Source organism: Equus przewalskii, chromosome 4, assembly GCF_037783145.1.
Source record: "Equus przewalskii isolate Varuska chromosome 4, EquPr2, whole genome shotgun sequence".
NCBI lineage: Eukaryota > Metazoa > Chordata > Mammalia > Perissodactyla > Equidae > Equus > Equus przewalskii.
The window spans coordinates 74,200,216-74,227,792 of NC_091834.1; the positions used below are offsets into that span (position 1 = coordinate 74,200,216).

General features: G+C 38.6%; 1 protein-coding gene across 13 annotated transcripts in view; it reads left to right on the forward strand.

The window, feature by feature from the left end:
* Positions 1 to 27,577, forward strand: part of ST7 (suppression of tumorigenicity 7) — a 257,760-nt gene that overhangs the window by 29,032 nt on the left and 201,151 nt on the right. For 2 of the 13 annotated variants that reach the window (XM_070616378.1, XM_070616374.1), the window contains exon 1: positions 27,188 to 27,341. The exons of 9 other annotated variants lie outside the window; for them this stretch is intronic. In XM_070616378.1, coding sequence (XP_070472479.1) covers positions 27,329 to 27,341 — 13 coding nt within the window. In that variant the 5' untranslated portion in view covers positions 27,188 to 27,328. Of the gene's footprint in view, positions 1 to 27,187; positions 27,342 to 27,577 lie in introns of those variants that run through there. 2 more of the 13 variants (XM_070616366.1, XM_070616371.1) reach the window with 2 other exon arrangements.

The window sequence follows — 27,577 nt, forward strand, 5'->3', positions numbered from 1 at the left end:
TGGAGAGTAGAGGCAGAAATTTTTTGGAATTTTAAAGTCCTTTTAGACCATTCTGTTTATTTATATAATTCTCAAGTTTAAACATAAGATATTTACTAAAAAAGAATGAGATGGGAGGAATTATGCGAGTAAATATGCTCTTCTTATTTTTAAGATGTACACAAAATTTGACCTAGGCAAATTCATGAATTAGTTAGAAATATCAAGATAATAAAGCACTTTGTAGGCGTGTGTATAATTCCCTCTTATTTTTCAATATGATCAGAAAGACTTAGCACACAGTTCATACTCAGATATATTAGTAGTGGATAACCAACATCATATTCAACTCAGAATGCATATCATTTCAAATATGGTGGTTGTTTAAAAAATGTGAAGCATTTTCTGTATTGCTTTCTGGTAAAATTCAACATACATTTATCAAGCCTGCCTCACATGGGGATATAGAGATGAGGAGACATGGCCCCTTCCTTTCATGAAGTCATGAATAATTAATTGTGTCTGACGGAGGTTTGCTGCTATAATAGAGATTGTGTGGGATCAGAGGAAGGGATTATGAGAATTTGTGGAACAGGACTATTTTAGATGAGTTGCAGGGGGAATCCTGTTAGAGATTTCCCACTCATTGGGATTTCCGTGAATAGCTGGACGTAACCAGTTTGGGAACAAAAAATTTGGTGAAAGATAATTTTAATTCTTAGGATGTCTCAGATAACATACAGAACAGTTCTGGGCATGTGTGATTAGAGTCTGTTATAATTGAAAGTGGGATGACTCTGCTTTTTCGTCCTAACTACAAGTGGAGAACAGGTTAGAGGTCAGGCTTTGGTGACAAATTGGGAGTTGTTTGTGGTAAAGCAGCCAGTGAGCTGGTGGTTGTAGAGCTGGTGGGACTTTAGTTGCAACCAACAGAAACTGATCCTGGCCATCATAAGGAGGAGTGAAAAATTGCAGAATCTAATGAAAAGCTGAAGAATTAGATTTCGGAAAGGACAAAATGTAGAGCATTTCCAGGGATCTAGGTAGCAGAAACTAAAGGATAGCTTTCTCAGATGCCACTGTCAGAATGAATGAATTCCACCTACTTCAGTATTTTTTTTTAATCACTGCTGAGTGTCAGATTTGTTGGAGAGAGCATCTATCTACCCAGCTCAGTTGGCATCAAATGAGATGGGGAAGGCTAGTTTGAGAAGACTAGTTTTGGATGTGTTAAGTTGGAGATATTCAAACCTTCAAATGCAGATGTCAGGTAGGTAGTTGGATATTTGAGTCTGGAGATAGAAAGAGAGAGATTTTGAACACAGTATATAGGTATTATTTAAAGTCTTGAGATTAGATAAGATTACTAAAATAAGAATGAGGCTAGGTAGAGAAGAGAAGAAGCTCTAGATTGAATTCTGGGGCTTTCTACCTCAAAGAGGTTAAGAAGAAGAGGAGGAACCAACAAAGGAGACTGAGAGAGATAGTTAAGAGTTTCTTCTGAGAATTTGTGTGTGTATTCTCAACTTCCGAGCCCTTTCAAATCGCGTCTGTCCACGTTCCTCAATCTCCAACCTCCTAGTCACCAATCCTTTAGTATTGCTCTAGTCCTTGATTATTCAGCGAGACGTTAGCCACTGCCCAGAAATTTATATAGATTCTGAGCCTAGGCCTTCTCCTCTTTCAGAGTGAACAGATGTAGTATTTGAAGTATTTGAAGAATCTCTCTTCTTCATTGTCCTCAGAGTCACCCCGAGAAGGCCTATAAGCTAGAAATGAGTGCTAGTGTGTTATGTAGAGCCATCTAAATGGAATTGGTAGTTTTGGTATTTTTCATTCCTAGGCATCTTACTGGGTTCTGAGGGAGTCCCCACGAGGATATGGTTGAGGGATAGGAGGCCATTGGCAGGAGTGGCTCACTGGGAGTGTGCATACTGTCATGCAACCTCCTTGGCCTTTGGGCTTGCTGTGGTGTCACTGGCCTGGCTGCTCAAGGCTGCAGCAAGAAAACTGCTCCTCCTTGGATGTTCTACGCCTAGTCCCATGTTTTTGTCACTGAAAACTGGCCTCTGTTTTGGTTTTTGACTCTGCACCACCCCTTGAACTTTGTACAGATTATTTCCCATAGGATCACTCTTGACGCTCAGTTCTGCAGATTCGTTATGACCTTACTACTTGCTCAGGCAGACCTCACAGGAAACCTGTCACCCAGGGGCTTCTCTTGTTTCCACTTCTGGAGTTGGTCTCTATCTGGTACCAGGAATCACCCACCATGACACTCCTCTTTTCTTATTTTGCAAAAGTTCCCTAGCCAGTCCTAATACTATGTATTATTTTTCCCCTTTGCTGGTTTAGGGGTACTGGCTGTTTAATTCCTGTTCTGACCTGTAAAAATCCAATGTGCTCATATGAGGAATTTGTATGATTCTATAGAAGGACTCATGAGTATTTTCCTGAATCAGTCCATATCCCAACTTCATTAGTTGCTTTGATGAATCTCGTTGTCAGAGTATTTATTTAGGTATATTTGTAGTGATATTGGTGGGAAATTAGGTTGCAAGCTTGCCCACTTTAATAAAATGGAGTATTCATTGATATTTAAAAAATGACACTGAAGGATATTTTCTCTTCAATTTCCTTTTATTAAACTGGTTCACTTGAAGCCAATATTTTAGCTATCTGCAACATTTAATTTTTACTGTGTTTTTCTGGGTCTTTTAACATATTGTTATGTGCAGATTTCATAGTTAAATTTACTTTGTTTTATTGTAAATCAAATTGATCTTTGTAGACAAATGTATTCTAATAATATGATCACTAGAGGGCAAGATTTAAAAGATAAGGCATTCTTCACTGCTTGGTTTTGGAAATCTCTGATTATAGCTGTTGAAATAATTGAGGCTAGTGATTAGAATGATCATTGTATTCTAATAATGTATGGGAGGAATAAATTGTGCTCTATCAAGTATACCAAAAATGCTTTTAAATAATCAGCAAAAGGTAACAAAAGACAATTCAAGTTACTTGAATTAACTATCTACCTTGCCTCAGGATGCACTTCTGAAATGCACATTTTCAAAATCACACACTTGGAGACTAACACTGTGAAAGCATACATTATTAATTTATTCAGCAAATACTTACTGTGTTTTAGGCTCCCTAGAGGACGCAAAAATTATCTAGATACAACCCTTGTCCTCAGCGAATGTATAATCTGGTCTAGTGCTATCCAATAGAAATAGAATACACAAGCCACATGTGAGCCACATATGAAATTTAAAATTTTCTAGAAGCCGCATTAAAAAATTTAAAAGAAAAACATGAAATTAATTTTGATAATATATTTTATATAACCCAGTATTTCCAAAACAGTATCATTTCAACGTTTACTGAATATAAAAAATTAATAATGAGATAATTACAATATTTTTTTTTGTACTAAGACTTAGAAATCCAATGTGTACTTTATGCTTACAGCACATCTCAACTCAGATTGGCCGCATTTTGAGCGGTCAGTAGACACATGTAGCTAGTATCTACTTTTTGCGGCAGATGCAGCTCTTGTTCTCAGCGCTTTCATCAGGTTGCATCTTGGGAATTTTTGTCATGGCTTTACTCTCTTCACTCAGGTATCATTTTTAGACTAAGAAGTTCACCCATTGTAAGTGTACAATTCTGTCATCCCCTTTTTATTTTATTTTTAAAGATTTTATTTTTTTCCTTTTTCTCCCCAAAGCCCCCCAGTACATAGTTGTATATTCTTCGTTGTGGGTCCTTCTAGTTGTGGCATGTGGGATGCTGCCTCACTGTGGCTTGATGAGTAGTGCCATGTCTGTGCCCAGGATTCAAACCAACGAAACACTGGGCCGCCTGCAGTGGAGCGCGGGAACTTAACCACTCGGCCACGGGGCCAGCCCCTGTCATGCCCTTTTTAAAAATAGCATCTGTGCCAGCCTGGTGGCACAGCGGTTAAGTGCACTTGTTCCGCTTCGGTGGCCTGGGGTTCGCTGGTTTGGATCCCGGGTGCGGACATGGCACCGCTTGGCAAAAACCATGCTGTGGTAGGCGTCCCACATATAAAGCAGAGGAAGATGGGCACAGATGTTAGCTCAGGGCCAGTCTTCCTCAGCAAAAAGAGGAGGATTGGTGGCAGTTAGCTCAGGGCTAATCTTCCTCAAAAAAAAAAAAGCTCATCTGTTCTTGTCCAAGGATCTAATATCATCTCTTATCACTCTGATGATAAATATTTTCTATTTTTATTGTCTCTGTTTCTTCCATATGCCTTTTAAAAAAGTGTTTTGTTTGTTGTTTTTGTCACCTGTTAGAAATTTTCCTCTTGTGTCTGGTAATCCTTGACTGATAGAAAACTCTATGAGCATGTGTGCATGTGTGTGTGTGTGTGTGTGTGGTGTCTTCAGTGGTGGGGAGGTTGGTGATTATTTATCTTTGACCTCACTGTAGAGTGAGTTAGTGAGTGAGTGAAAATGAGTAATTTCCCCTTCAACTTTCTCCCTTCTCCAGTTTGGGCCAGTTTCGTTATGGTCTGGGTAAACTCACCCCTTTGACTTTTGTTCAGCATGCTGGCTGTGTCTGTGCTTAAGAATCCTCTTCCTCTAAGGGTTTAGTCTTGTTTTGTTGTATGCACACATGAGAAAACAATCTTTTAAAAAATGTTATGCTGATCTAGAATTGCACTAAAATAAGAAAGGAAGGTATATAAATTGCAGTCTATAAGCCTAGCTTGAACTGTCTGTTCTATAAACTTGTCCCTTAAAAAGCTGCATGGGTCACACCCTCACTTTCTTCAGGTTTCTAGTCAAATGTCACCTTCTGAGTTCAGTCTTCCTTGATCCTTGACACTTGTAAATCCCTTTCTGCATACCCTGGCACTTCCTGTTCCCTTTCCTTGCTTTATTATTTTTTTTTATTGCTCTTACTGCCATTGACATACTATATACTTTACTTTTGACTATCTCCCCCCAAAATAGAGCAGAAATTTTTTAAAGTAAAATTTTAATTGACTGTAACACTCATATCTAGAGAAGAGCAGAAATCCTGAGTTTACAGCTCAATGAATTTTCGTGAAAGGACGCGCATCCACGGCACTGGCTCCCCGTTCAAGAGGTAGAATGTTACCAGTGCTCCAGAGGCCTTCCTCATGCCTGTTTGCGTTGCTAATGCTCAGCTGGACCCCCTCTTCAAAGGGTGCCACTCTCTGGCCTTCTTTCACCATGTATTAGTTTTACCTGTTTTGAATTTTACATAAATGGAATCACATAGTATATATTCTTTTTGCCTGGATTTTCCCCCCTCAACATTCTATTTGTGAGTTTCATCTATGATGTTGCATCAACAGTTTGTTCATTCTCATTGCTGTGTAGTACTCCACTGTATGACCATAATTTGTTTATTCATTCTACTGTTGATGTATGTATTTGGTGATTTCCATTTGGGGCTATTACAAGTAATTTGTCTTTTGTTTTGAAAAAGCCTGAAAGGTTCCTAGGCTACTACTTTTTCCCCCCGACACATACTTCCTCTGAGGCAATAAGCAGGGCTGACTACCTGCTTGAATTGGGGAATAGGAAATATTATCCAGTCATTTTTGTGTCCTACACGAACTGAGCTCCTTGACAACAGAAATCTTGACTTAATCATCTTTGAAACTTCAGTACCTTGCATGGGCCAGGCACGTAGTAATCTAAAGACTGCTTCTGAGGGGTTACATAAGCTTCTATTTTCAGAATGGATACCAGGGAAAGAGGAAATAGAGTTTGCTTAGAAGGATCAGGGATAAAATTGAGCCTTACCTTGTAGAAACTTTAAGCCCAAAAACAAGAGGAGTTCTAAATACACTGAAGACAGAAATCTGGCTAAGGAATCAGTGGTACCGTTTGATTATATTGTAAAAGGTATTTTCAGATAGGAAAAGCAAGTAGCAGAGATAGTAAATGAGTTTTTGCTTTAATCTAAAGTAGATGGTCTAAATTTAATTTTTTTATTGTAAAAAATATATATAATATATAAAATTTACCATTTTAACCATTTTTAAGTGTACAGTTCTGTGACATTAAGGACATTCACATTGTTGTGGAATGATCAATACCATCCATCTCCAAGCTTTTTCATTTTCCCCAAATGAAACTCTGTGTCCATTAAACACTAAAGCTCCCCGTTCTTCTTCCCAGCCCCTGGAAACCACCATTCTACTTTCTGTCCCTGTGAATTTCACTACTTTAGGAACATAATATAAAAGGAATCATACAGTGTTTGTCCTTTTGTGACTGGTTTATTTCACTTAGCATAATGTCTTCAAGGTTCTAAATTTTCTTTTGAAAGAAATAGATAGGAGGATGTTTTGGACTTGATTAGTAAATATGCTAACTTTCTGGGATTCAAAGACGTCTTTCCAAAGGTATCAAAGAGGGGCTGGCCCGGTGGCACAGCAGTTAAGTGTGCACATTCTACTTTGGCGGCCTGGGGTTCGCGGGTTTGGATCCTGGGTGCGGACATGGCACCGCTCATCAAGCCATGGGGTAATAGGCGTCCCACGTATAAAGTAGAGGAAGATGGGTACGATGTTAGCTCAGGGCCAGTCTTCCTCAGCAAAAAGAGGATTGGCAGCAGTTAGCTCAGGGCTAAACTTCCTCAAAACAAAACAAAACAAAACAACAAAAACAAAGGTATCAAAGAAATCTAAGGACGTAATTATTTGCCAAAATGTATACTGTCTAAATGACCAGTGATTTTTGTACATAATAAATAATAGAATGATTGACTAAGGAAGCAACTGTAATTCTTTGGGGAAAGATAGCCTGATTTTTATAATAGAATATACTAGATATATCTGAGAAGGAATATTTTCCTCCAAATAAGGAGGAACCAGTGGACACTATGTTTTTAGAATAAGAGAAAACTTTTGGTGATATTTTTTTTTTTTTTTTTTTTTTTTTTTTAAAGATTTTATTTTTTCCTTTTTCTCCCCAAAGCCCCCCGGTACATAGTTGTGTATTCTTTGTTGTGGGTTCTTCTAGTTGTGGCATGTGGGACGCTGCCTCAGCGTGGTCTGATGAGCAGTGCCATGTCCGCGCCCAGGATTCGAACCAACGAAACACTGGGCCGCCTGCAGCAGAGCGCGCGAACTTAACCACTCGGCCACGGGGCCAGCCCCCTTTTGGTGATATTTTTATACCAAAGGCTATTAAACAGGAATTCATTAAGACGTTAGAGGGAATACTTTAACATGGAGATCTGTCTTAGAGACCACAGTCAAAAAGAGAAATAAGAATGTAATTCTTGAACATGGAGTGTTAACAGTAGTTTCCCTGTAGGGAAATTGATTCTGGGAATATATGTGATATCTCCTTTCCCCCTTTTAAATAAATGATTGGAGATAGCATAATGTACCAGTCATCTTCTGTTTTCTCCTTCAGATTCACTTTTACCTTTCTATACCCTTACATTCTCTCCTAATAGGGAGGTGACTAATAGGGACTTTTTCAGTCACAGGTCTTGTCTTCTGTCTTTTGGTTGGGTTTAGCCAATGGGAAGAAAGCATGGTAGGAGATTGGAGGACCTAGGGAAAGTGAGTCATCTGGCTGTGCCCTTCTACCAAAGCCACAGTATCTCTATATGCTTTTCACTCTTTATGTGGTTTCCATTTTCCTGGTTCTGGTAACTCCTGCTCTTTCCATCTTGGGATGGTAATGGTCCCAGGGAACTGTAGTATCCTTTGTAATTACCCTATGCTCTTTCCACATCACTGTAAGTAGTTCGTTTATTAAACTCTCCTTAACGTATTCTAATATGGGTGTGGTATGTCACCTGGTCAGTTATTTCGGTGTTTGCTCATGGTGCAAATGAGTAACTAACCCTCTTTTGCTAAGCTAGGTGGATAAAATCCCTAGATGACATTTGGATATTATTTACACTTTCCAGGACACAATTGAATGCGTATCTATAGCTAATTTTTTTCCATTTTGTGTCTCCTAAAACATTACTTCTGGGAGATATGAAGATATTCTACAAGAAAAGGGTCCTATGGCCAGTAAGTTGGAGAAATACTACAAACCCTGTGGCCCTCCAGAAGAGTCATAGTGCATATTTGCTTGGAAAAGTATGAGAAGCCCTGTAGGAAGAAAACAGTTAACTTTGTTTAATCCAGATATTCATTTATCTGTCAACTACTTATTTATTTCTTATTTTTTTTTGCTGAGGAAGATTTGCCCTGAGCTAACATCTGTTGCCAATCTTCCTCTTTTTTTTGGTTTTTTATGTGAGCTGCCACCACAGCATGGCCGCTGACAGATGAGTGGTATGGTTTTATGCCTGGGAACTGAACCCAGCCCACTGAAGCGGACCATGCCAAACTTTAACCACTAGGCCATTGGGGCTGGCCCTCTCAACTATCTGTTGAGAGTCTGCTATGTGCTATACACTGTGTTATTCTCTCAGGATATACTGTCCTCACGGAATTTATATTCTGATGAGAAAAATTGGTAATGAAGAACTAAACTAGTGTGTAAATTCCTCATAGATTATGAGAAGTACCAGAAAAGAGCTAAACAGGGGGCTAGGATAAAGAATAACAGGGTCATATATTGAACTTGAATGGGTAGGTAGGGCCTCTCTAATGAGGTGACATCTAAGCTGAGACCTAAAGAGTGAGAAGGAGCTGGTTATGTGAACTACCAGGGGAAATGTGTTCTAGGCAGAAGGAACAGCAAGGGCAAAAGTAACATTAACAAAATTCTTTGTGCCCCTACTATGTGCTAATAAGAATCACTTTGCATGGTAATGTCTTATCATCCATTTTACAGATGAGACCCTTGGTTTACCATGCAATCTGCCTAAGGTCTCGGAACCTGTCAGTTCGTGGTGGAACAGGGATGGAACTCAGGCATGCGTGTGCCCTACTGCCTTCCAAATTACTTGAGATTGAAATATCACCCTTCCCCCTCTTTTAATAGTAGGCCTGTTAATAAACTTCAGTACCCCAGAAGTTTTGGAAAATTTGGTTTTTAAGGAATTACAATAGAATTACTGCCCTGGTCTTAGAGTTTCAAATAGTAGAGAGGTAGAAAAATAGTTTTATAGTCTTATCAAATGCTTTTTGAAGAAGTTACATGTTGGGTATTTACCCAAAGAACTTGAAAATGCAAAGGCATAAAGACACATGTACCCCTATGTTCATTGCAGCATTATACACAATCGCCAAGACTTGGAAGCAACCTAGATGCCCATCAAGGGACGAATGGATAAAGAAGATGTGCTCTATATACACAATGGAATATTACTCAACCATAAGAAATGACAAAATCCGGCCATTTGTGACAACATGGATGGTCCTTGAGGGTATTATGCTGAGTGAAATAAGTCAGAGGGAGAAAGTCAAATACCGTATGATCTCACTCATAAGTAGAAGATACAAATAACGACAAACACATAGCAACGGAGATTGGATTGGTGGTTACCATAGGGGAAGGCGGTGGGGAGGGGAAAAGGGGTGATTAGGCTCACATGTGAGGGGATGGACTATAATTAGTTTTTGGGTGGTGAACATGATGTAATCTACACAGAATTTGAAACATATTACGATGTACATCTGAAAGCTATATGATGTAAAAAAAAAAGATCCTTTATCTTTAAAAAAAAAAAAAAGAATTTACATACCAAACATCTTAGATACTTGGAGTCCAGCCTTTTGGGCCACTTCTTGGGCTAATTCCAGGGTGTGGTAAGTGTGCAAACTACAAACACTGTGAGGAAGAGTACCCAGTGACAGATAAAAGAGAGGATGGACCAGCTCTGAATTTGGGAGGAGCAAAATAGCAAATAGGAGCAAATCTATACCTCTGTCGCCTCAAAGGCTACACAGAGCCTTGTGAAGGGCACACCAGCCCCTGGACAGTTCTTTTGTTAAAAAAACAAAGGTTGGCCCTCAGTAGATGATATCTGGAGAAGAAAGAAAGGTTAGGTGCCTTCCTACTAGTATTTCACTGATCAACATTATCTTGTAGGACAGCTTGTTTATGAGATATTATAGGAGAGCTAATCCTTTCTGTAGATACTAATCAACTTGGTCTAATATTGAAGTTTTCTGTTTTTAATGTTGCTCATGTCTGGAATTTTGTTCCAAAGCCAAATGTTAAAAAGAGTTTGGAGGGCCAGCCTGGTGGTGCAGCGGGTAAGTGCGCATGTTCCGCTTCGGTGGCCCGGGGTTCACTGGTTCGGATCCCTGGTGCAGACATGGCACCGCTTGGCAAGCCATGCTGTGGTAGGCGTCCCACATATAAAGTAGAGGAAGATGGGCACGGATGTTAGCTCAGGGCCAGTCTTCCTCAGCAAAAAGAGGAGGATTGGCAGCAGATGTTAGCTCAGGGCAAATCTTCCTCAAAAAACAATAATAAAAAAAAAAGTTTGGAGATGAACTGTGACTACATAAGTGCTTTCTGTTACTGCCACTGAAGATTTCTATGTCTTTCTTGTGAACTACCCTCAAAATGGCAATGAGCTGCCTTGTCGTATACTTAGGAGGCCTTAGAGCAGTGCTCTCTAATAGAACTTTCTGTGATAATGGAAATGTTCTATAATAAAGCATCTGCTGGGTGTATGTGGCTAGTGTGACTGAGGAACTGAATTTTTGATTTAAATTTAAATAGCCGTACATAGCTGGTGGCTACCATATTGGACAGCACAGGCTTAGAGGCAACTTTAGTACTTTTATGAGGGAGAAACAAGTGACCAAAAAGCAAAGTGACCTGTAGGACTTTTTCAAGCAGCATGTTAAGAGCTCCTTTAGAGGTTAGTCCTATATGCCTACATCATGTTCATTTGTGTCTCCAGTTACTTCTGTACCCTATCAAAAAAATTGAGTTATTAAGAAAAGCTTCTTCAGGGCCGGCCCGGTGACACAGTGGTTAAGTTTGCACGTTCCGCTTCTTGGCGGCCCAGGGTTCGCCAGTTCGGATCCCTGGTTGGGGGACATGGCACCACTTGGCATGCCATGCTTTGGTAGGCAACCCACATGTAAAGTGGAGGAGGATGGGCATGATGTTAGCTCAGGGCCAGTCTTCCTCAGCAAAAAGAGGAGGACTGGCAGTAGTTAGCTCAGGGCTAATCTTCCTCAAAAAAAAAAAAAAAAGAAAAGCTTCTTCAGAGCTTTGTATGACTTGTTTAACATGGCAGGGAAATAAATTGCTAAGGTTGGGAGGGCAGTACTCTCACTAGGGGCCATGTAGAAATGTGTGTGTGGGCTTTGTGTTGTCACAGTGACTGGTCAGTGCTACTGGCCTTTAATGCCTGGGCTCAGGGATGTTAACTATAGTATTATCCTGCTTAAAATACCCATAGCATGCTCATTGAGAAATGCTATTGGATTTTTTTTTTTATTATTGATGAGGAAGATTGGCTTGAGCTAACATCTGTTGTCAATCTTCCTCTTTTTGCTTGAGAAAGATTGTTGCTGAGCTAAAATCTGTGTCAGTCTTCCTCTATTTTGAATGTGGGATGCTGCCACAGCATGGCTTAATGAGTAGTGTGTAAGTCCACACCTGGTATCCGAACTCATGAACTCTGGGCTGCAGAGTGTGTGAACTTAACCACTACACCACCAGGCAGACCCCTGGGTCTTTTTGATGGTATTAAAAATTTAGAAATCCTAGCATCCAAAGGGTTATTTCTTCTCTGAAAAATTCAAACATCTGGAATATGTTCTCTAACTCTTCTGGCTATGAGATTTTTCTGTTCGGTAACCTATGGTGTTGTGAATCTAGGACTCCTTTTCAGCACCAATCAATTAATAGAACATTTGAATGTTGATGTTGGAAAACACTGAAAAAACTATTTGACATTTGTTTAGAGCAGAAGCAATGAAACTGGCACCTTATGTAGTGTGCATAAAAATCCACAGGGATGATTGAAAAACTATTCTGCTGCAAATGAATGGAAGAAAGCAGGAGGTCTAATTGTCGTAAGCTGAAACATCACCCAAAGAGTATTCATCTCTCTCTCCTTTAAAAGACAAATCAGTCAAACTATTTATTGTATTATGTAGAAGAATGCATGTATTTATAGAATATGTTTCCAAATTTAACGGCCACCTTTTTCCCTTAAAGAACATAGTAGAAAAGAAAACTACCAAGGCTAAGTGCAGTTGAATGATTTTAGAGCTGTTTTCTGTTATGGTCCCTAGAGCTCAGGTGTCTGTTTTTCTGGAAAGGAACCATTCACTTGATAAGTGAGCTGGAAAGAGAGGCTTTTATTCTCTGTGTGAGTTACAGAAAGGACTAATAGTTAGTAAAGGTAATAAAATTGCAGAGATCAGGTAATGATGCTTTTGGAAGCAAGCAATGTAGGTTGTTAACAGAGCCTACAAGCCTTCGAGATTGATTGTGGGCCAAGCTTGGGAGAAGGTACATCCTATGTAACTGTCATCGTAACTGGAGACATTTAAAAAATTTTTTCTTTAATTGAGATTCATAATAGTTTACATCATTGTGAAATTTCATTTGTACGTTATTTCTTGACTGTCACCACATAGGTGCTCCTCTTCACCCCTGTGCCCACCCTCTACCCCCCTTCCCCTGGTAACCACTGAACTATTTTCTTTGTCCATGTGTTTGTTTATATTCCACATATAAGTGAAATCATATGGTGTTTTCTTTCTCAGTCTGGCTTATTTCGCTTAGCGTAATACCCTCCAAGTCCATCTATATTGTTGCAAATGGGATGATTTTGTCCTTTTTATGGTTGAGTAGTATTCCATTGTATGTGTATGTGTACACATATATACACACACCACATCTTCTTTATCCAGTCATTGGTCGATGGGCACTTGGATTGTTTCCATGTCTTGGCTATTGTGAATAGTGCTGCAATGAACACGCAGCTGCATATGTTACTTTGGATTGTTGATTTCAAGTTGTTTGGGTAGATACCCAGTAGTAGGATAGCTGGGTCATACGGTATTTCTATTTTTAGTTTTCTGAGGAATCTCCATACTGTTTTCCATAATGGCTGCACCAGTTTGCATTCCCACCAGCAGTGTATGAGGATTCTCTTTTCTTCATGTCCTCTCCAACATTTGTTGTTTTTGGTCTTGGTAATTACAGCCATTCTGACTGGTGTAAGGTGATATATCTCATTGTAGTTTTGATTTGCATTTCCCTTGATTAGTGATGTTGAGCATCTTTTCATGTGCCTGTTGGCCATCTGTATATCTTCCTTTTAAAAATGTCTGTTCATATCCTCTGCCCATGTTTTGATCGGGTTGTTTTTTGTTGTTGTTGTTGAGTTGTATGAGTTCTTTATATACTTTGTATATCAACCCCTTGTCTGATAAATGATTTGTAAATCTTTTCTCCCAGTTGCTGAGTTGTCTTTCCATTTTGTTGATGGTTTCCTGAAGCTTTTTAGTCTGATGTAGTCCCATTTGTTAACTTTTTCTTTTGTTTCCCTGAGCCGAGTAGACATGGTATTTGAAAAGATGTGGCTAAGACCACTTTGAGACATTTTTGATACAGTCTAGTGTTACTATGCTTTTTTTTTGTAACTATGGGTGATAGACTGATAATTGCATTAATGTCATTATAAGGGTTATATTAAAAAAGGAAAAGATAATTTCCTTATGTTTCCCCTCAGTAATGGCAGAATCTGTATCTTGTTCTAGCAAAATATAATGACTCTATTTTGCCTAAAGACAAAATATAATAGAAGTATATGGAAACCTGAAAAGACATCATGTTTTGTGAACGTACTTTCTTAAACATTGAAGTTTAAGTGATTTTAGCTAAAGATTGAGTAAGAATATTTTTGGGAGAGATTTCATGTTTCTAAAACAATATTGTTGTTTTTAATACATTATTTGATTATGTTTACAAGCTTTGTTAATTAACTTCCTTTGATAGCATGATATATTTTTAATGCAGTCTATTTCAAATTGACCAGGTATGTAGAAGCTCTGCTAGTTCCCTAAGGGTTGCATTGTGTGTGTGTGTAGGTGTGTGTGTTAAAGGCAAAATCTCCTCATTATGAACCATTGAATGAAGAAATTGTGCAAATCAATAATAACATAAAATCTATTCTTTTTTTCTACAATACCAGATGCGTTTACTGAATTAATTTTTTAGAATGTGCTCTTGTTTTTCCCTATGGTGTACTGCAGGGCTTTTGCAGTGTTTCTTAGAGGTTCTAAATGCATTGTTTATAGGTCATAATTGCTGCTGATTTGATTCATGTGACGTGGAGGGTGTCTTTGCAGGGTGACTACCATCTGTTTAGAGATGTCTCTTCCATTTTCAGTTGTCTCTACAAATCTGAGATTGGGGTCTCTCAAGATGATATGGCTACTATGTATTGTCTACTTTTTAAATTGAGAAGACTGACTTTTATGATATCCCATTATAAATTCTACAAAGATTTGGCCATTTCTTTCTTTCTTTCGTTCATTCATTCCTTTACATTCATATGAATTAATATTGAATAGTATGGATAATATATTTTTGACAGAATAAGTTGATCCAGATGGAAAATTATTGCCTTTAGGCAAAATAGAGACAATAAAATTGTTAAATTAAGGAGGAAAAAATCCAATGTCCTGACAATGATTTCTTGGACAATGACAATCAGAGGTCTAGGAAGATAGTTAAGAGTTCTTTGACCTTATTTTTTTTATTAATTTATTTTTTTGTTGAGATTACATTGGTTTATAATATATAAATTTCAGGTATACATCATTACATTTTGACTTCTATATAGAAGTCAAAATACATCATGTTCACTACCAAAAGCCTTTGCCATTGGTCACCATACACATGTGTCCTTTTACCCCTTTCGCCCTCCCCGCTCCTCTCTTCCCCTCTGGTAACCACTAATCTATTTCTGTATTTATGTGTTTGTTGATGTTTGTGTTATCCACTTGGCTCAGAATTTTATCATTTCATTGTGTTGCTCCTGATCTCTGGAGAGAAAGGATGAAATACTCAGCTTGTTGAATCTCTTAATTCAGAAATATCTCCTGTAGGTTGAAAAGAAATGAACAATCTATAGAAATTTTTTTTTTTTTTTAAAGATTTTATTTTTTCCTTTTTCTCCCCAAAGCCCCCCGGTACATAGTTGTATATTCTTCGTTGTGGGTCCTTCTAGTTGTGGCATGTGGGACGCCGCCTCAGCGTGGTCTGATGAGCAGTGCCATGTCCGCGCCCAGGATTCCAACCAACGAAACACTGGGCCGCCTGCAGCAGAGCGCGCGAACTTAACCACTCGGCCACGGGGCCAGCCCCTAGAAATTTTTTTTAAACTCTGGTAAGATAGGCATTTTAATAATTTAGAGCTCTTTTGATCGATGAATCCGTCATGATTTTATGGCAAAGATGGAGAATATGATTGTGATGTTGTAATATATATCAAAGTTTCTATCATAATGTTTCAGTGTCTCTGAAACATACTAAACAACTCAATAAATGTTGGGTTTTTTTCTTTTTCTTTGAAAGCCTTTTCTTTTGTTGAAAATGTAAAACAAGCATTCCTAGGATAATATATAATTCCTGCAGTTATATTTTCTGTCAATTCATACGAGTACATTTACACTCTAGGACTGAAATGAACTACCAAAAAAGAACGCTTCAGTCCTCAGGCATTGACTCCAAGTTCAGAAGTTCCATGCCTCCCACATACTTTTTCCCTAATTCTTTGAGTGGCTTTAGGGTACTTGTGCAACCAAGTTCTTGTTCTGTGTTCAGGGAGAAAAATATAGAATCTGGAAGTGTCCCCCAAATGACCTAAATGGATTGTTCACCTGTAAGAAATCTATCTTTGAATAGGCATTGATTCTAGTTGATAAGTATCTAAAAGTATACTTTTGATTATAGAAATAAAACTTATTTTTTATACTCATATTTTACATTTAGTGTACTTATGCTTTATGTCTGGTGTTGAGGAATGTCTGTGAGCCTTTATTTTTATCTTGTAATGCTTTACAGATAAGTGCTTTAGTATAACTTAAAAGTAGTACCTAATTTAAAAAAGTGTGTAAGTTACAGTAAACAATTAAAAAGATGACATCTTTCATGGACTGTTTTGGGTAAAACATTTATGAAACTTTAATTTGTACTTCTGTAAAGTCTTGATTCAAGTAAATTAGGGGTCTGTTTGGTAAATAGTGTATGGGAACCTAATGTGTTTTATCTTTGATTTCCTCAGATATTTTTGAAACATGGATGGTAAGTGTTTTGCTGCTGTATGATCCTTGGAAGTTCACAGGCCTCTGTTTTGTTCCTTGTTATATCATCTATCCTCAGTGTATACTTTTTTTTTTTTAAAGATTGGCACCTGAGCTAACAACTGTTGCCAATCTTCTTTTTTTCTTTTTTTGTTTTTTTCTCCCCAAATGCCCCCAGTACATAGTTGTATATTTTAGCTGTGAGTCCTTCTAGTTGTGGCATGTGGGATGCCACCTCAACGTGGCCCGATGAGCGGTACATGTCCGTGGCCAGGATCCAAATTGGTGAAACCCTGGGCCACCAAAGTGGAGTGCACGAACATAACCACTCGGCCATGGGGCCAGCCCCTATATTTTTCTTTTTAAGGAGACGCGCACACACACACACACACACAGACACACACACACAGACACACACACACACACATACACGTACATTCCTGAACCTTTTACATTCTCGATGGAATGCCAAGACATATGTCTGTTGAATCTAATTTCACTGAAGTGGCATGTGTATTTGTTAATACATTATAATATTGACAAAATAACTTAAAAATTTCCCCAGTTTTATTTGATCATCATTTATTCATGATTTATTATGAGGACCAATTTTTGATGTTAGTAATTAATATTATGTGAATATAAAATCTGATATTATTTTAACATTGTGCAGAGCAGGAAAATGCAAAAGCTGTTGATCCTGTCTGGCCCCAGTTTGAGGTCACTTCGCTTCAGTTATCTCCTATGATAATGAGTCATAAATGGTCCCTGTTTTTCTTCTCCATCTTTACAGTGGTTGCTACCATTAATATAAAACATTTCCAGTTTTCACCATGAGTTTTGTGTATCAGATTTTTATGAAATGCTAAAGGACGTTACTGATAGCCCCCAGGAGATTCAGTTCCTTCTTTGTGTATCACACTTCCTGCCTAAGAGCTAGTGGACTGTGGAAACAATGACTAACATGGAGCACTGTTTTAAGATACAGTATGCAGAATTCCCAGACATCAATTTAAAAATAAATTATGCTCATGAAAAGTATGTAGGGCATGTTTCTGCTAAAAAAAAAAGCCCTGGGAAAAAATCCGAATTGAATTGAGAAGATGGAGTATCATGTAAAGGATGACTCAGTCAAAGAACAGATATTTGTTATTCTTTTATCTTTAGTTAGGCACTTAATTTTTAAAAAATTGTCTTTAGGTATTTAACATGTTGAAAAGCTGATGCATTTGTTTAACGTAAATAATACATAGATCATAAAGAGAAATGTTTCAGAGATGTTTTATTATTTAAACAAAAAAGTCAATAATAGTAATTTAATTAATAATAAGTACTGCTATCTCCTGACATTTTACCATTTCAGGGTGCCCTCAGACATGAAGTATTGGTAATAGGTTGCTGAGAGGTTCACATATTTCATGTCTGAGAAAACTGAGGTACAGTGTTGCTTAAAGCAAGATCAAAAAGTAGATCTTGCTCTAATTCCAGTGATTTTCCCACTTTATATGTTTTTCACAGTTGATGTATGGCAGAGTAAATGTGCCTTTTTAAAGGACAGAGTCCATATTTTCTTGGAAATAATAAAAGCTTTCAAAGGAGAAAGGTTGTTAGAAGTGTGTCACCTCTTGCTGACATCTTTTAAAGTTTCAGCAGTGAACTCTTTCCTAGCTGTTGTCCTTGTGTTTTAGGAATGCTGCCACCAGTGGGTAGCAGCGTAAGATAAATGTCTATTCTGAATGGTTTGTGCATTTTCTGAGATTCAAGAAGTTGCTTCCTACTCAAGTGTATCCATTTATTCACTCAACAAACATTGCTAGGCACTATAATTAACAATGAAGATTTTTTTTTTTGAGGAAGATTAGCCCTGAGCTAACATCTGCCGCCAATCCTCCTCTTTTTGCTGAGGAAGGCTGGCCCTGAGCTAACATCCGTGCCCATCTTCCTCTACTTTATATGTGGGACGCCTACCACAGCATGGCCTGCCAAGCAGTGCCATGTCCACACCCGGGCCCAAACCAGCAAACCCCAGGCCGCCAAAGCAGAACATGTGAACTTAACCACTGTGCCACTGGGCCAGCCCCCAACAATGAAATTTTTATTATTTATTTTTATAATGCCTTTTTATTCAAAAGTAAAATTTAGATAAACTTTGTGTAAATGCCATCTAATGTTATAAATTTAAGAACAGAAATATAATTTATTCTAACCAATCTATTATTATTCTTTTAGCCAGTCATTCTGACCCTAATTATATGTATAGTTCCTGGTTACTGTATTTAATCTTAATGTATGTTAAGACTAATTGGACCCTTAGGTGGTAGATTTCACAGCTTTTGGGCTTTTAGGCTTACTTCACATATAAAATGAAATGCCTTTTTTTTTTTCTGTATTGAATGTTTTTCATAGTGAGGTTGCCCACTTTTGCAACAGTGATGAAATGTATCAAGTAAAAAGTAAAAATCATCAGTAATTCTGCCAGAGATATCCACTGTATGCTTTCTTCTTTTTCCTTTTTGCTGAGGAAGATTAGTCCTGAGCTAACATCCATGCTAGTCTTCCTCTATTTTTTACTACATGGGCTGACAGCACAGCATGGCCATGAACAGAATGGGCTGGATCCGTGCCCAGGAACCAAACTGGGCTGCTGAACTCGAATGTGCTGAAATTAACCACTAGGCCACTGTGGCTGGCCTTCACTATATACTTTTTAAAAGTGTTTTAAATTTTATTTTATTTAAAAAATTTACTTAAAATTTTTAAAATTCTGGTAAAATATACATAATATAAAATTTACCATCTTAACTAGTTTTTAAGTGTACAGCTCAGTAGTGTTAAGTACATTCACATTGTTGTGCAACCAGCCCTCAGAACTCTTTTCATCTTGCTGAAGCACCATACCCGTTAAACGACTCCCATTTTCCCCTCCCCTCAGCCTCTGGCAGCCACCCTTCTACTTTCTGTCTATGAATATGTCTATTCTAGGTATCTCACATAAGTGGAATCATACTATATTTGTCTTTCTGCGACTGGCTTATTTCACTTAGTGTAATATCCTCCAGGTTCATCCATATTGTAGCATGTGTCAGAATTTCTTTCCTTTTTTCCACTGATTGCTTTTCAAAAAAACTCCAAAATGCTATCATATTATTCCTATTTCTTTGTAAATTATTTTTTTTCAAACCTATCAATGTGTGGCAGATGTCTTCCCAAAGACATCAATATTTATAGACCATTATGTATATATCATTTCGATTGCTGCCAACAACAGCATCCTGGTTCTACAGATGGGAAAGTGAGGCTTAGAGGTGAATAGCTTTCAGTTTATAAGGATCGATGGCAGGGGCTAAATCCAGGGCTGCCTGATTCTAGAGTCAGACTGCAGTGTGGTTCCTGTAGGTCAAGGATGCGATTATTGTGGAGGACTGAAGCAATTTTGAAGACAAATTCTGTGGTAGCTGAAGGAGCTGACTGTAGGCTCTCGTTCTGAGGAAGCTCCACAGCTTGCATTTTACAGCTGCAGCAGGTGCAAAGGTCTGTCTCTAGAAACAGCTTCCAAGCATTCTACTGCATTACATTTTCTCTTGAGTCAGTTATATCTGTGTTAAGACTGGATTCTTTCTAAGAGGTCAGCAGTTGTCCTGATCAGAAATCTATTTTCAATGGCCTTTCAAAAAGCTGGAGATAAAAGAGCAGAGAGGAAATTATCTTCCTCTTAGTTTAAGGATAATGAAAAGTGGTAAGTGCTGAAACTCTCAGTGGGCTAGCTCAGATATCATGATAAGTGTAGCTCGTTACAAGCCTTTTAGAGCAAGAAAAGACCTCAGAAATAATCTAAATCTATTTCTTAATTTCATACATGAAGTACTGATCTGAAATGGCTAGCCAAAGTAGTTAACTGTGCCGTTAGGAGTGAAATCGAAGTTTCTTGTTTTCAAGAATTATCTGTCAGCTGTCGTTGGTGAACAGGGCCAGATCTTCTCATACCAAACTGACTTTTACTTGCGTTTTGTACTACGAGTGTACTTTGTATAAAGTTTCCTGGCTGATAGTATAATTGAGAAGATTTGGAAATCTTAACCAGCGATTTCCATTTTCATAGAATTCTTGAGGGCTAGAGATGTCTGTGGGTTGGAAATGTTTTTATTACCCTGTGAAAGTAGTTGACTTCTCACAAGTCGATTTAGCATTTACCACTGATTCTAATGTGATAGGGAGTGAACAAAGTCATGTGGGCTGTCAAGACTAAGTGTTGCTCATAGTATCATTAGAAATAAAGAGAGCTGTCGGGGAAGTTTTCTTGAATTCCCAGCCTTGATCCATCAAGCAGTTGTTGGGGCGAATCCATTACCATTGTGAGTCATGTCAGAGGCAGAGATCTAAATGAAGATCAGAGCTCTTTCAGAGAAAGGTTAGATCAACTACAGTAAAGATTGTAGAACAGGATAGGCAAACCTGTTTTTGTGTGGCTTGCAAAATAACAATGCGTTTTTTTTTTAATATTTTTAAATGGTTGAAAAAATTCAAAAGAAGAAAAATATTTCATGATAATGAAAATTATAAGAAATCCAATTTCACAGTCTAAAAATAAAGTTTTATTGGAACATAGCTGTACTCATTCATTCATGTATTGTTTGTGGTTACTTTTGCACTAAAGTGGCAGAGTTGAGTAGTTGTGGCAGGTACTGGATGGTCCCACAAAGTCTAAAATATTTACTGTTGGGTCCTTTATAGAAGTGTGCTGACCCCTGTTACAGAACATCAAGAATGATTTGTATTTTCGAGTACCATGGAAATTTGTGACTTTCTTTACTTACCAAGAACTCTAGCTGAATACTTCCAGCTTTCTTGAAGAATTTTTCCACTGTTTTTTTTTTGCCTCTGGGACAACTATAATAGTCCATTCATGACTATTTTTCTTGACTTCCTTTGCTTATTTTCTAGTGGTTCCTTTTGCCAGCCAGGTGAACAGACCAAAACCACACAGGAAGGTCTGTGGTCTGCCTAAAGAAGCTTTCTACAGAGGGATATGTCTGGCTTGGGTACCTCTCTGTGGTAGAAACCTGGATTTTGATTGTGATCTTTCCACTAGAGCTTTGATTCGAATGTATATAATTTTATATACATTTTATAAAATGACACTCACTTTCAAAGTGTAAAATGAATAAACATGTTTCTTGTTAGATCCATATTTGTGGGAAGAAAATCTTTCATGTTTTTACCAGGCATTTTAATAACTTTAATCCTATTTCTCATGGCTTAATTTTCCATCAAGATTAATTGATATATATTCTTTGTTATTGGTTGCCCTTAAACATTTAAACCAATGTCTCTTTTTACAGTCATCTTCTGACAGAGGAAAAACATCAGTGGTTGAGAGACTATACTCCACCTCTTATAAAAGTTATTTCCCCCCTCTTTCCAGCTGTGGTTACTGGATGTCCGTTCTCTTGTGGCTCATGTAAGAAAGAAGTGGCCCTGCTACTTTATAAGAAGTCTGAGTTTGCCGCCGCTGAGAGCTTTCGATCCTGCCACCATTACCACCGTTCTTTTACAGCATAATAAACAGGGGTTGTCTGTCTAGAGAGAGCCCTTATCTGAAGGTTTGGAGTTTGGTAAAGTAGATCTTCTATCAAGTTGCACCATGCTTTGGTCATAATTGTGCTTTTGTGCTTTCTGGGGATGATTCTGAACTTTGCTTTGGAGCATGCATATCGCTGGGCTGGGTCGTGGTATTGAGTTGAGCATTTGAGTTCCCTTCTTATTTCATAGGGCTCTTTTGTTACCTGGTTGGTCCTTGATGCTCCTCTGTCTTAGCTTATAAGTTTGGAGGTGTGGGGGTTAGAGCTCACTCATGGGAGGAGGTGGGCTCACTCTGTTAGAATCTTCTTCATTCAGAGAATCCTTTTTGCTGTGGAGTCTTCTCACATTATGGGATAGCGGTCTTGGAGCTCTGTAAGCAAAGCCAATGAAGGATGACAGAATGTGAAAGGAAAAGCTGAGGAAACTGCAGGCTGGAGTGGGTGGTCAGAAGCCTGGGAGAACAGCAACATCTTTGGTAAAGTTTGTTCTGATTTCAGAGTAAGGGGAAGTTGGGATGAGGCATAACATTAAGGCCTTTTGACTTAACTCTGAGTTGTTGGTAAGGAGGGTGAGAATAGAGACTGGGGGGAAACCCCCTTTTTATCATTTCTGAAATGTGGAAAAACAGGGTGAGCATTTATAATCTAATTCTAAGGTTTTAGAATGTGCAACAAAGTGAGTTATTATATGAGTAATAAATATGATGTAAGATATTATGGTAAAGTTATGGTTTTGGGGTTTAAGAAGGAAGAGTGAAGTGGGAACCGTGCTCATTCTCCTTCTCTGGGGAGGGTGGAGGGCTGTGGACTCACACACGGGAACTGCTCCAGATAGGAAAGGAAGCCTGAAAGGGAGAGAGAGGAGAGCGGTGTCTCAGCTCCTGAGCTGTCATCTACAGAAAACTCAGCACTCCCTGTCTAGACTATCTCAGTCATGTCCTGGAAGGAGGGTCTCCTTCAGAAGCTTTATTGCTGACACCCAGGCCTCATTGTCCTAATAGGAGTGACTACCAGGCCGTGAACACTCCAGTAAGCAGGGCCCTCAACAGTTATTTCTATGTGTGTGTTGTGAATGTTTGTATTTCTCTCCTCACCCCTAGGCTGAGTAGAATAACTAGGGCTGTGTCTAGAGAGGAAAGTGTGCCTGTAAACAGTTGGATGCTCCCTCGGAGCATCAGCCATTCAAGGTAAATGCACTGGATTTATACCCTGGCTCCCTGCTTTCCCACCCTTGAGGTGTGGCTGTTCCTAAAGCCCCAGGAGGATGGAAGAGCGGATGGTGTGGGCTAGAGGAGGAGGAGCAGCTACCTTCAGGGAGTTACTTGAGTTTCCTCATCCGGCTGTAATTGGTATAAAGTAGAATCCTAGATCATTAGAGTTGAACTAGAGTTTAGTGATCATCCAGTTCAACTTCCTTGTTTTACCAGTGAGGAAATGGACACCTATGGAGGGTCCAGGACTTAGATCAGAGGGGAATGAGTAGCAGTCTTAAGGCTAGACCTCAGGTCTCTCTCTCTCTTTTTTTTTTTTTTTGAGGAAGATTAGCCCTGAGCTAACATCTGTTGCCAATCCTCCGCTTTTTGCTGAGGAAGATTGGCTCTGAGCTAACATCTATGCCCACCTTCCTCTATTTTATATATGGGACACCTGCCACAGCATGGCTTGATAAGCAGTGCATAGGTCTGTGCTCAGGATCTGAACTGGTGCCTGCCGAAGCAGAGCACGCGAACTTAACCGCTGCGCCACCTGGCGGGCCCCTAGACCTCAGGTCTCTTGGTTCAGTAACTCTACTTCTTTCAGCCTGGACTGCGGAGGGTTAAATTGTCTCAGGAACCTGGGATGGGGTTCAAGGGTGCTGCTGAGTAGTTAGCTACAGTTAGGGTAGTGGTCCCTGGCCCATAGGCTAGAACAGGTGACCTGAGCAGAATCTCTGACTCTGGTAACTTATTACTACGTATTGGGGAGGACTGTGATGTGCTTGTTGCTGGGGATGGGGGTGCATCTGGGCGTGCTTTGCTGAGGGTGAGATGGAGATAGAAAGATTGTTGGAGAAGGCGGTAGGGGGATCTAGTTGAAGGCTCCCCTTCTGAGTGAGCTTTGAAGTTACAGTCAGAGGAACCTGCTCAAACTCTTGAGGCCGGGCAAGTAGTATCTACTGTGACATTTGGAGAACTGAAAAGTAGAGGGGGACAGACTTAGCGGTTGCTGGGAGTGTGGGGAGTAGTACAGGTCCTTTTATGGTTACAGCTTTCTGTACTTACTTCTGCCTAACTGGCTAATGCAACTCACATTTTAAGCTCTCACAATGACTTTAAACATTATCCCTTTCATTCTATTTCTCTGTCTAATTTTTCCATATGTTAAAATTGAACATAGACTATAAAAAACCGGAATTTTTATAAACTCTAAACTAAAATATTTGGCAAACTGCAGGACTGGTTTTACTGGAAAGAAAGAGCCTAGCTTTTGGAATTGATTTTTCTTGTTTTGCTCCCATTTATGTGATCGCCTGCTCTATAGAGGCGGTGTCGTGCAGGGATTAAGCACAAGGAGCCTGAGCTCTGCTACTTGGGTGAATCCTGGCTCTGCTATGTATAGTGTGTGACCTTAGTTAAGTTAAATAATTTAACATCTGTAAAATGAGGCTAATACCTTGGAAGGTTGTTGTGAGGGTTAAATAAGTTAATACATGAGTTGGAACAATGCCTGGTCCACATTGCTGTTTACATATTAGCTGTTATCGTGGCCCTGGCATTGATCTAGGCCCTTTGTCACTTAATTTATGAGCAAACTGAGGCTCAGAGAGATTTAAAAACTTGCTTAAGATCTTCAAGCTAGTAAGTGGCTAAAGTATGACTTGAACTTTCTCTGTCTGACTCAAAGCCTGGCTCTTAACTGCTCTGCTGTTTTTTTTTTTTTTTTTTGAGGAAGACTGGCCCTGAGCTAACATCCATGCCCATCTTCCTCTGCTTTCTATGTGGGACACCTACCACAGCATGGCTTGCCAAGCGGTGCCGTGTCTGCACCCAGGATCCCAGCCAGTGAACCCCAGGCCGCTGAAGCAGAACGTGCGCACTTACCCTGTGCACCATCTGGCCAGCCCTCTGCTGGCTTTCTTAGGTGTGGCAAATCACTTGATTGGAGATTGTAGGTTTTCTGGCTATCCACTCATCTATCCATCTATCTTATACTTTCTAATTTGGATTTTTTCATTATGTTCTCATTTTGTTAATAGAATATCTGTGACTTAAACAAGAATTATAAAATATAAAGAAGGATAAAAATAAAACAATTGCTTTTAAAATAATGCAACTCAAATAATTAGGCAAGAACTTTAAAAATCCATGCTAAGAGTAGTAAATTGTGAAAGGCATAAAATGTCGTTTCATATGACATCTGATAATGGCTATCAGTGTTTCCACACACTTGTAAGTTGTGTGGAAATTAAGACAGTTATTCTTAGGCATTTTGAGCTTACCATTTTAAAACAGTCATGGCATTGATGTTTTAACCATTTATACATCTTAATTACCAGGAAGAAACGATATCAAATTTTTATAGCTCGTGGAAAGCTTCCCAGTCTGTACTCTAGATTAAGATAAAGAGAATTAGGGCCCAAGAAGTGAGACAGGTCTGCTTAGCAACAGTGACAGGTGAGGTTGATGAAAATTAACAGCGTTTGACTGTTAGCAGAATGGTGGTGTAATGGGATCTGCTTATGGAAATGCAATGCTGACTAGATGGCTGAGGGAGTGATGCTTTCTCTTTTATTTTGTAAAATTATCAGGGAGATCTGTTAAATGATGCTATTGAGCCCAGAATTTTTATTTATTTATTTATTTATTTTGATGTCTAAATCATTGTAATTTTAACTAAAATCTTCACAGGCTGAAGATTATTACTAGTAATATTAAAACTTTTGTTACTCTTGTGGATAGTACCTTTTTTCATAATATTTTCTAGTTAGTTATTAATTAGCTATAAGAAAGCATTTCTTTTCATAGTTGTCATATAATGTCACATTTTTTTCTGTCATCAGTTCTAGTGCTTTTCTTTTTTTCCCATATATATTTCACTTTGTTTTTTTCATATACATCATAATATATTTCGAATTCTGTGTAGATCATCTCATGTTCACCACCCGCAGACTAATTATAATCCATCACCACACATATGTGCCTAATCGCCCCTTTCGCCCTCCTCCGTCCCCCGTTCCCCTGAGCCCAGAATTTTTAGATTTCTGTACTAAACATACTTTTGATATTGTATTGAAAATTAGAATTATATTTTATAGTATTGTCAACTTTGTAATTATCTTAAGACGAAACTTATTCAGTGGAAAGGAAAGTAGTGAAATAAAAGCAAAACAAACATCCCACTACTCCAACAAAACCACTCTCAAACCAATACCTGCACTTTGGGAGAATATTTAATATATCTCTAAACTGGAAATTGTCCAACTATTCAGGTTCCTCAAAAAAAAAAAAAAAAAAAGAAAGCTGATAAGAATTTTTAAAATTTATTTACTGGGCAAGGTAAAGAATTGTTGTATCGAGATGAAGTAGCCATTGGTAAAGCTTATTTAAAGTTTTAGTCAGGACACACTCAAAATTAAAACAATTGTCAATATAGGAAAAGATGGCTCAGAGTACATGGCAGTGTGACATTAAAGATTACGCCAGGGGCTGGCCCTGTGGCACAGGGGTTAATTGCGCATGTTCCTCTTTGGCGGCCTGGGGTTCGCAGGTTCGGATCCCGGGTGCAGACATGGCACTGCTTGACAAGCCATGCTGTGGTAGGCGTCCCACGTATAAAGTAGAGGAAGATGGGCATGGATGTTAGCTCAGGGCCAGTCTTCCTCAGCAAAAAGAGGAGGATTGGTAGCAGATGTTAGCTCAGGGCTAATCTTCCTCACACACACAAAAAAAGATTACACCAGATAGAGTGTGTCTCAGGAATGACCATATGGCCTTTCTGTCTGATGTCAGTTTCAGGACTCAGACAAATGAGTTGGTTTTAGATATGCTTTAAAGGATTGTTCTTTCATCACCTTTATTAGGTTTGTTTACAAGTTGATCAACTGTATTTCAAATGGATCAAATCTGCATCCTATCAAATGAATTAACATAATGACAAAATTGTATTCTTCCTAAAAATTTGTATGCTGATTCCTTTCAGGTTCTGTGGGTTTGTAACATTGAGTACTACACTAGAATGAAGTATAGGTATCTTGTGTTCTTTTTATTTGGAGAAAGAAAAGAATTTATCTTTTTCCTAGTTTTAAGCTGATAATACAGGAATGAAATGGGAAGAAATAACGGTTCTTTTCTAAGAGAGACTTTTCCAAGGATGATTTTAAAAGAACAGGCAAAGGAGAGCAGAGCCACAGCCTTGCAGCTTGAGTCAAGATAAGCAGAAGTGTGCGTGTGCTGAGTGTCACATGGCAGGAGGCTTTCCCCGGAGCAGTTTGCCTGTCCTAGGAGCTGTTTCATTTCGTGTCTGATAGAGTTGTACTTTGGAAGGTGCCCGGTTCCCTGCCTGTTGCTTTGTTATGGATTATACAGGTAAATTAAATTTAAAATATTTTCCAGCCATATAGAATTACTTAAAATATAATATTTTGAATTTATATTTTAAAAATTATGTTGGTTGTGTTTATACCTTAAAAAATATTATGCATGTATTTATTCCCGAGTATATATGAATTTGTTGTATACAAATTGTGATTAATTTAGGATAAGCACTTAAGGAAATTTCTCAGACATACCCTTGTTGTTTTTTCTATTTCAGTTTGAGTCAT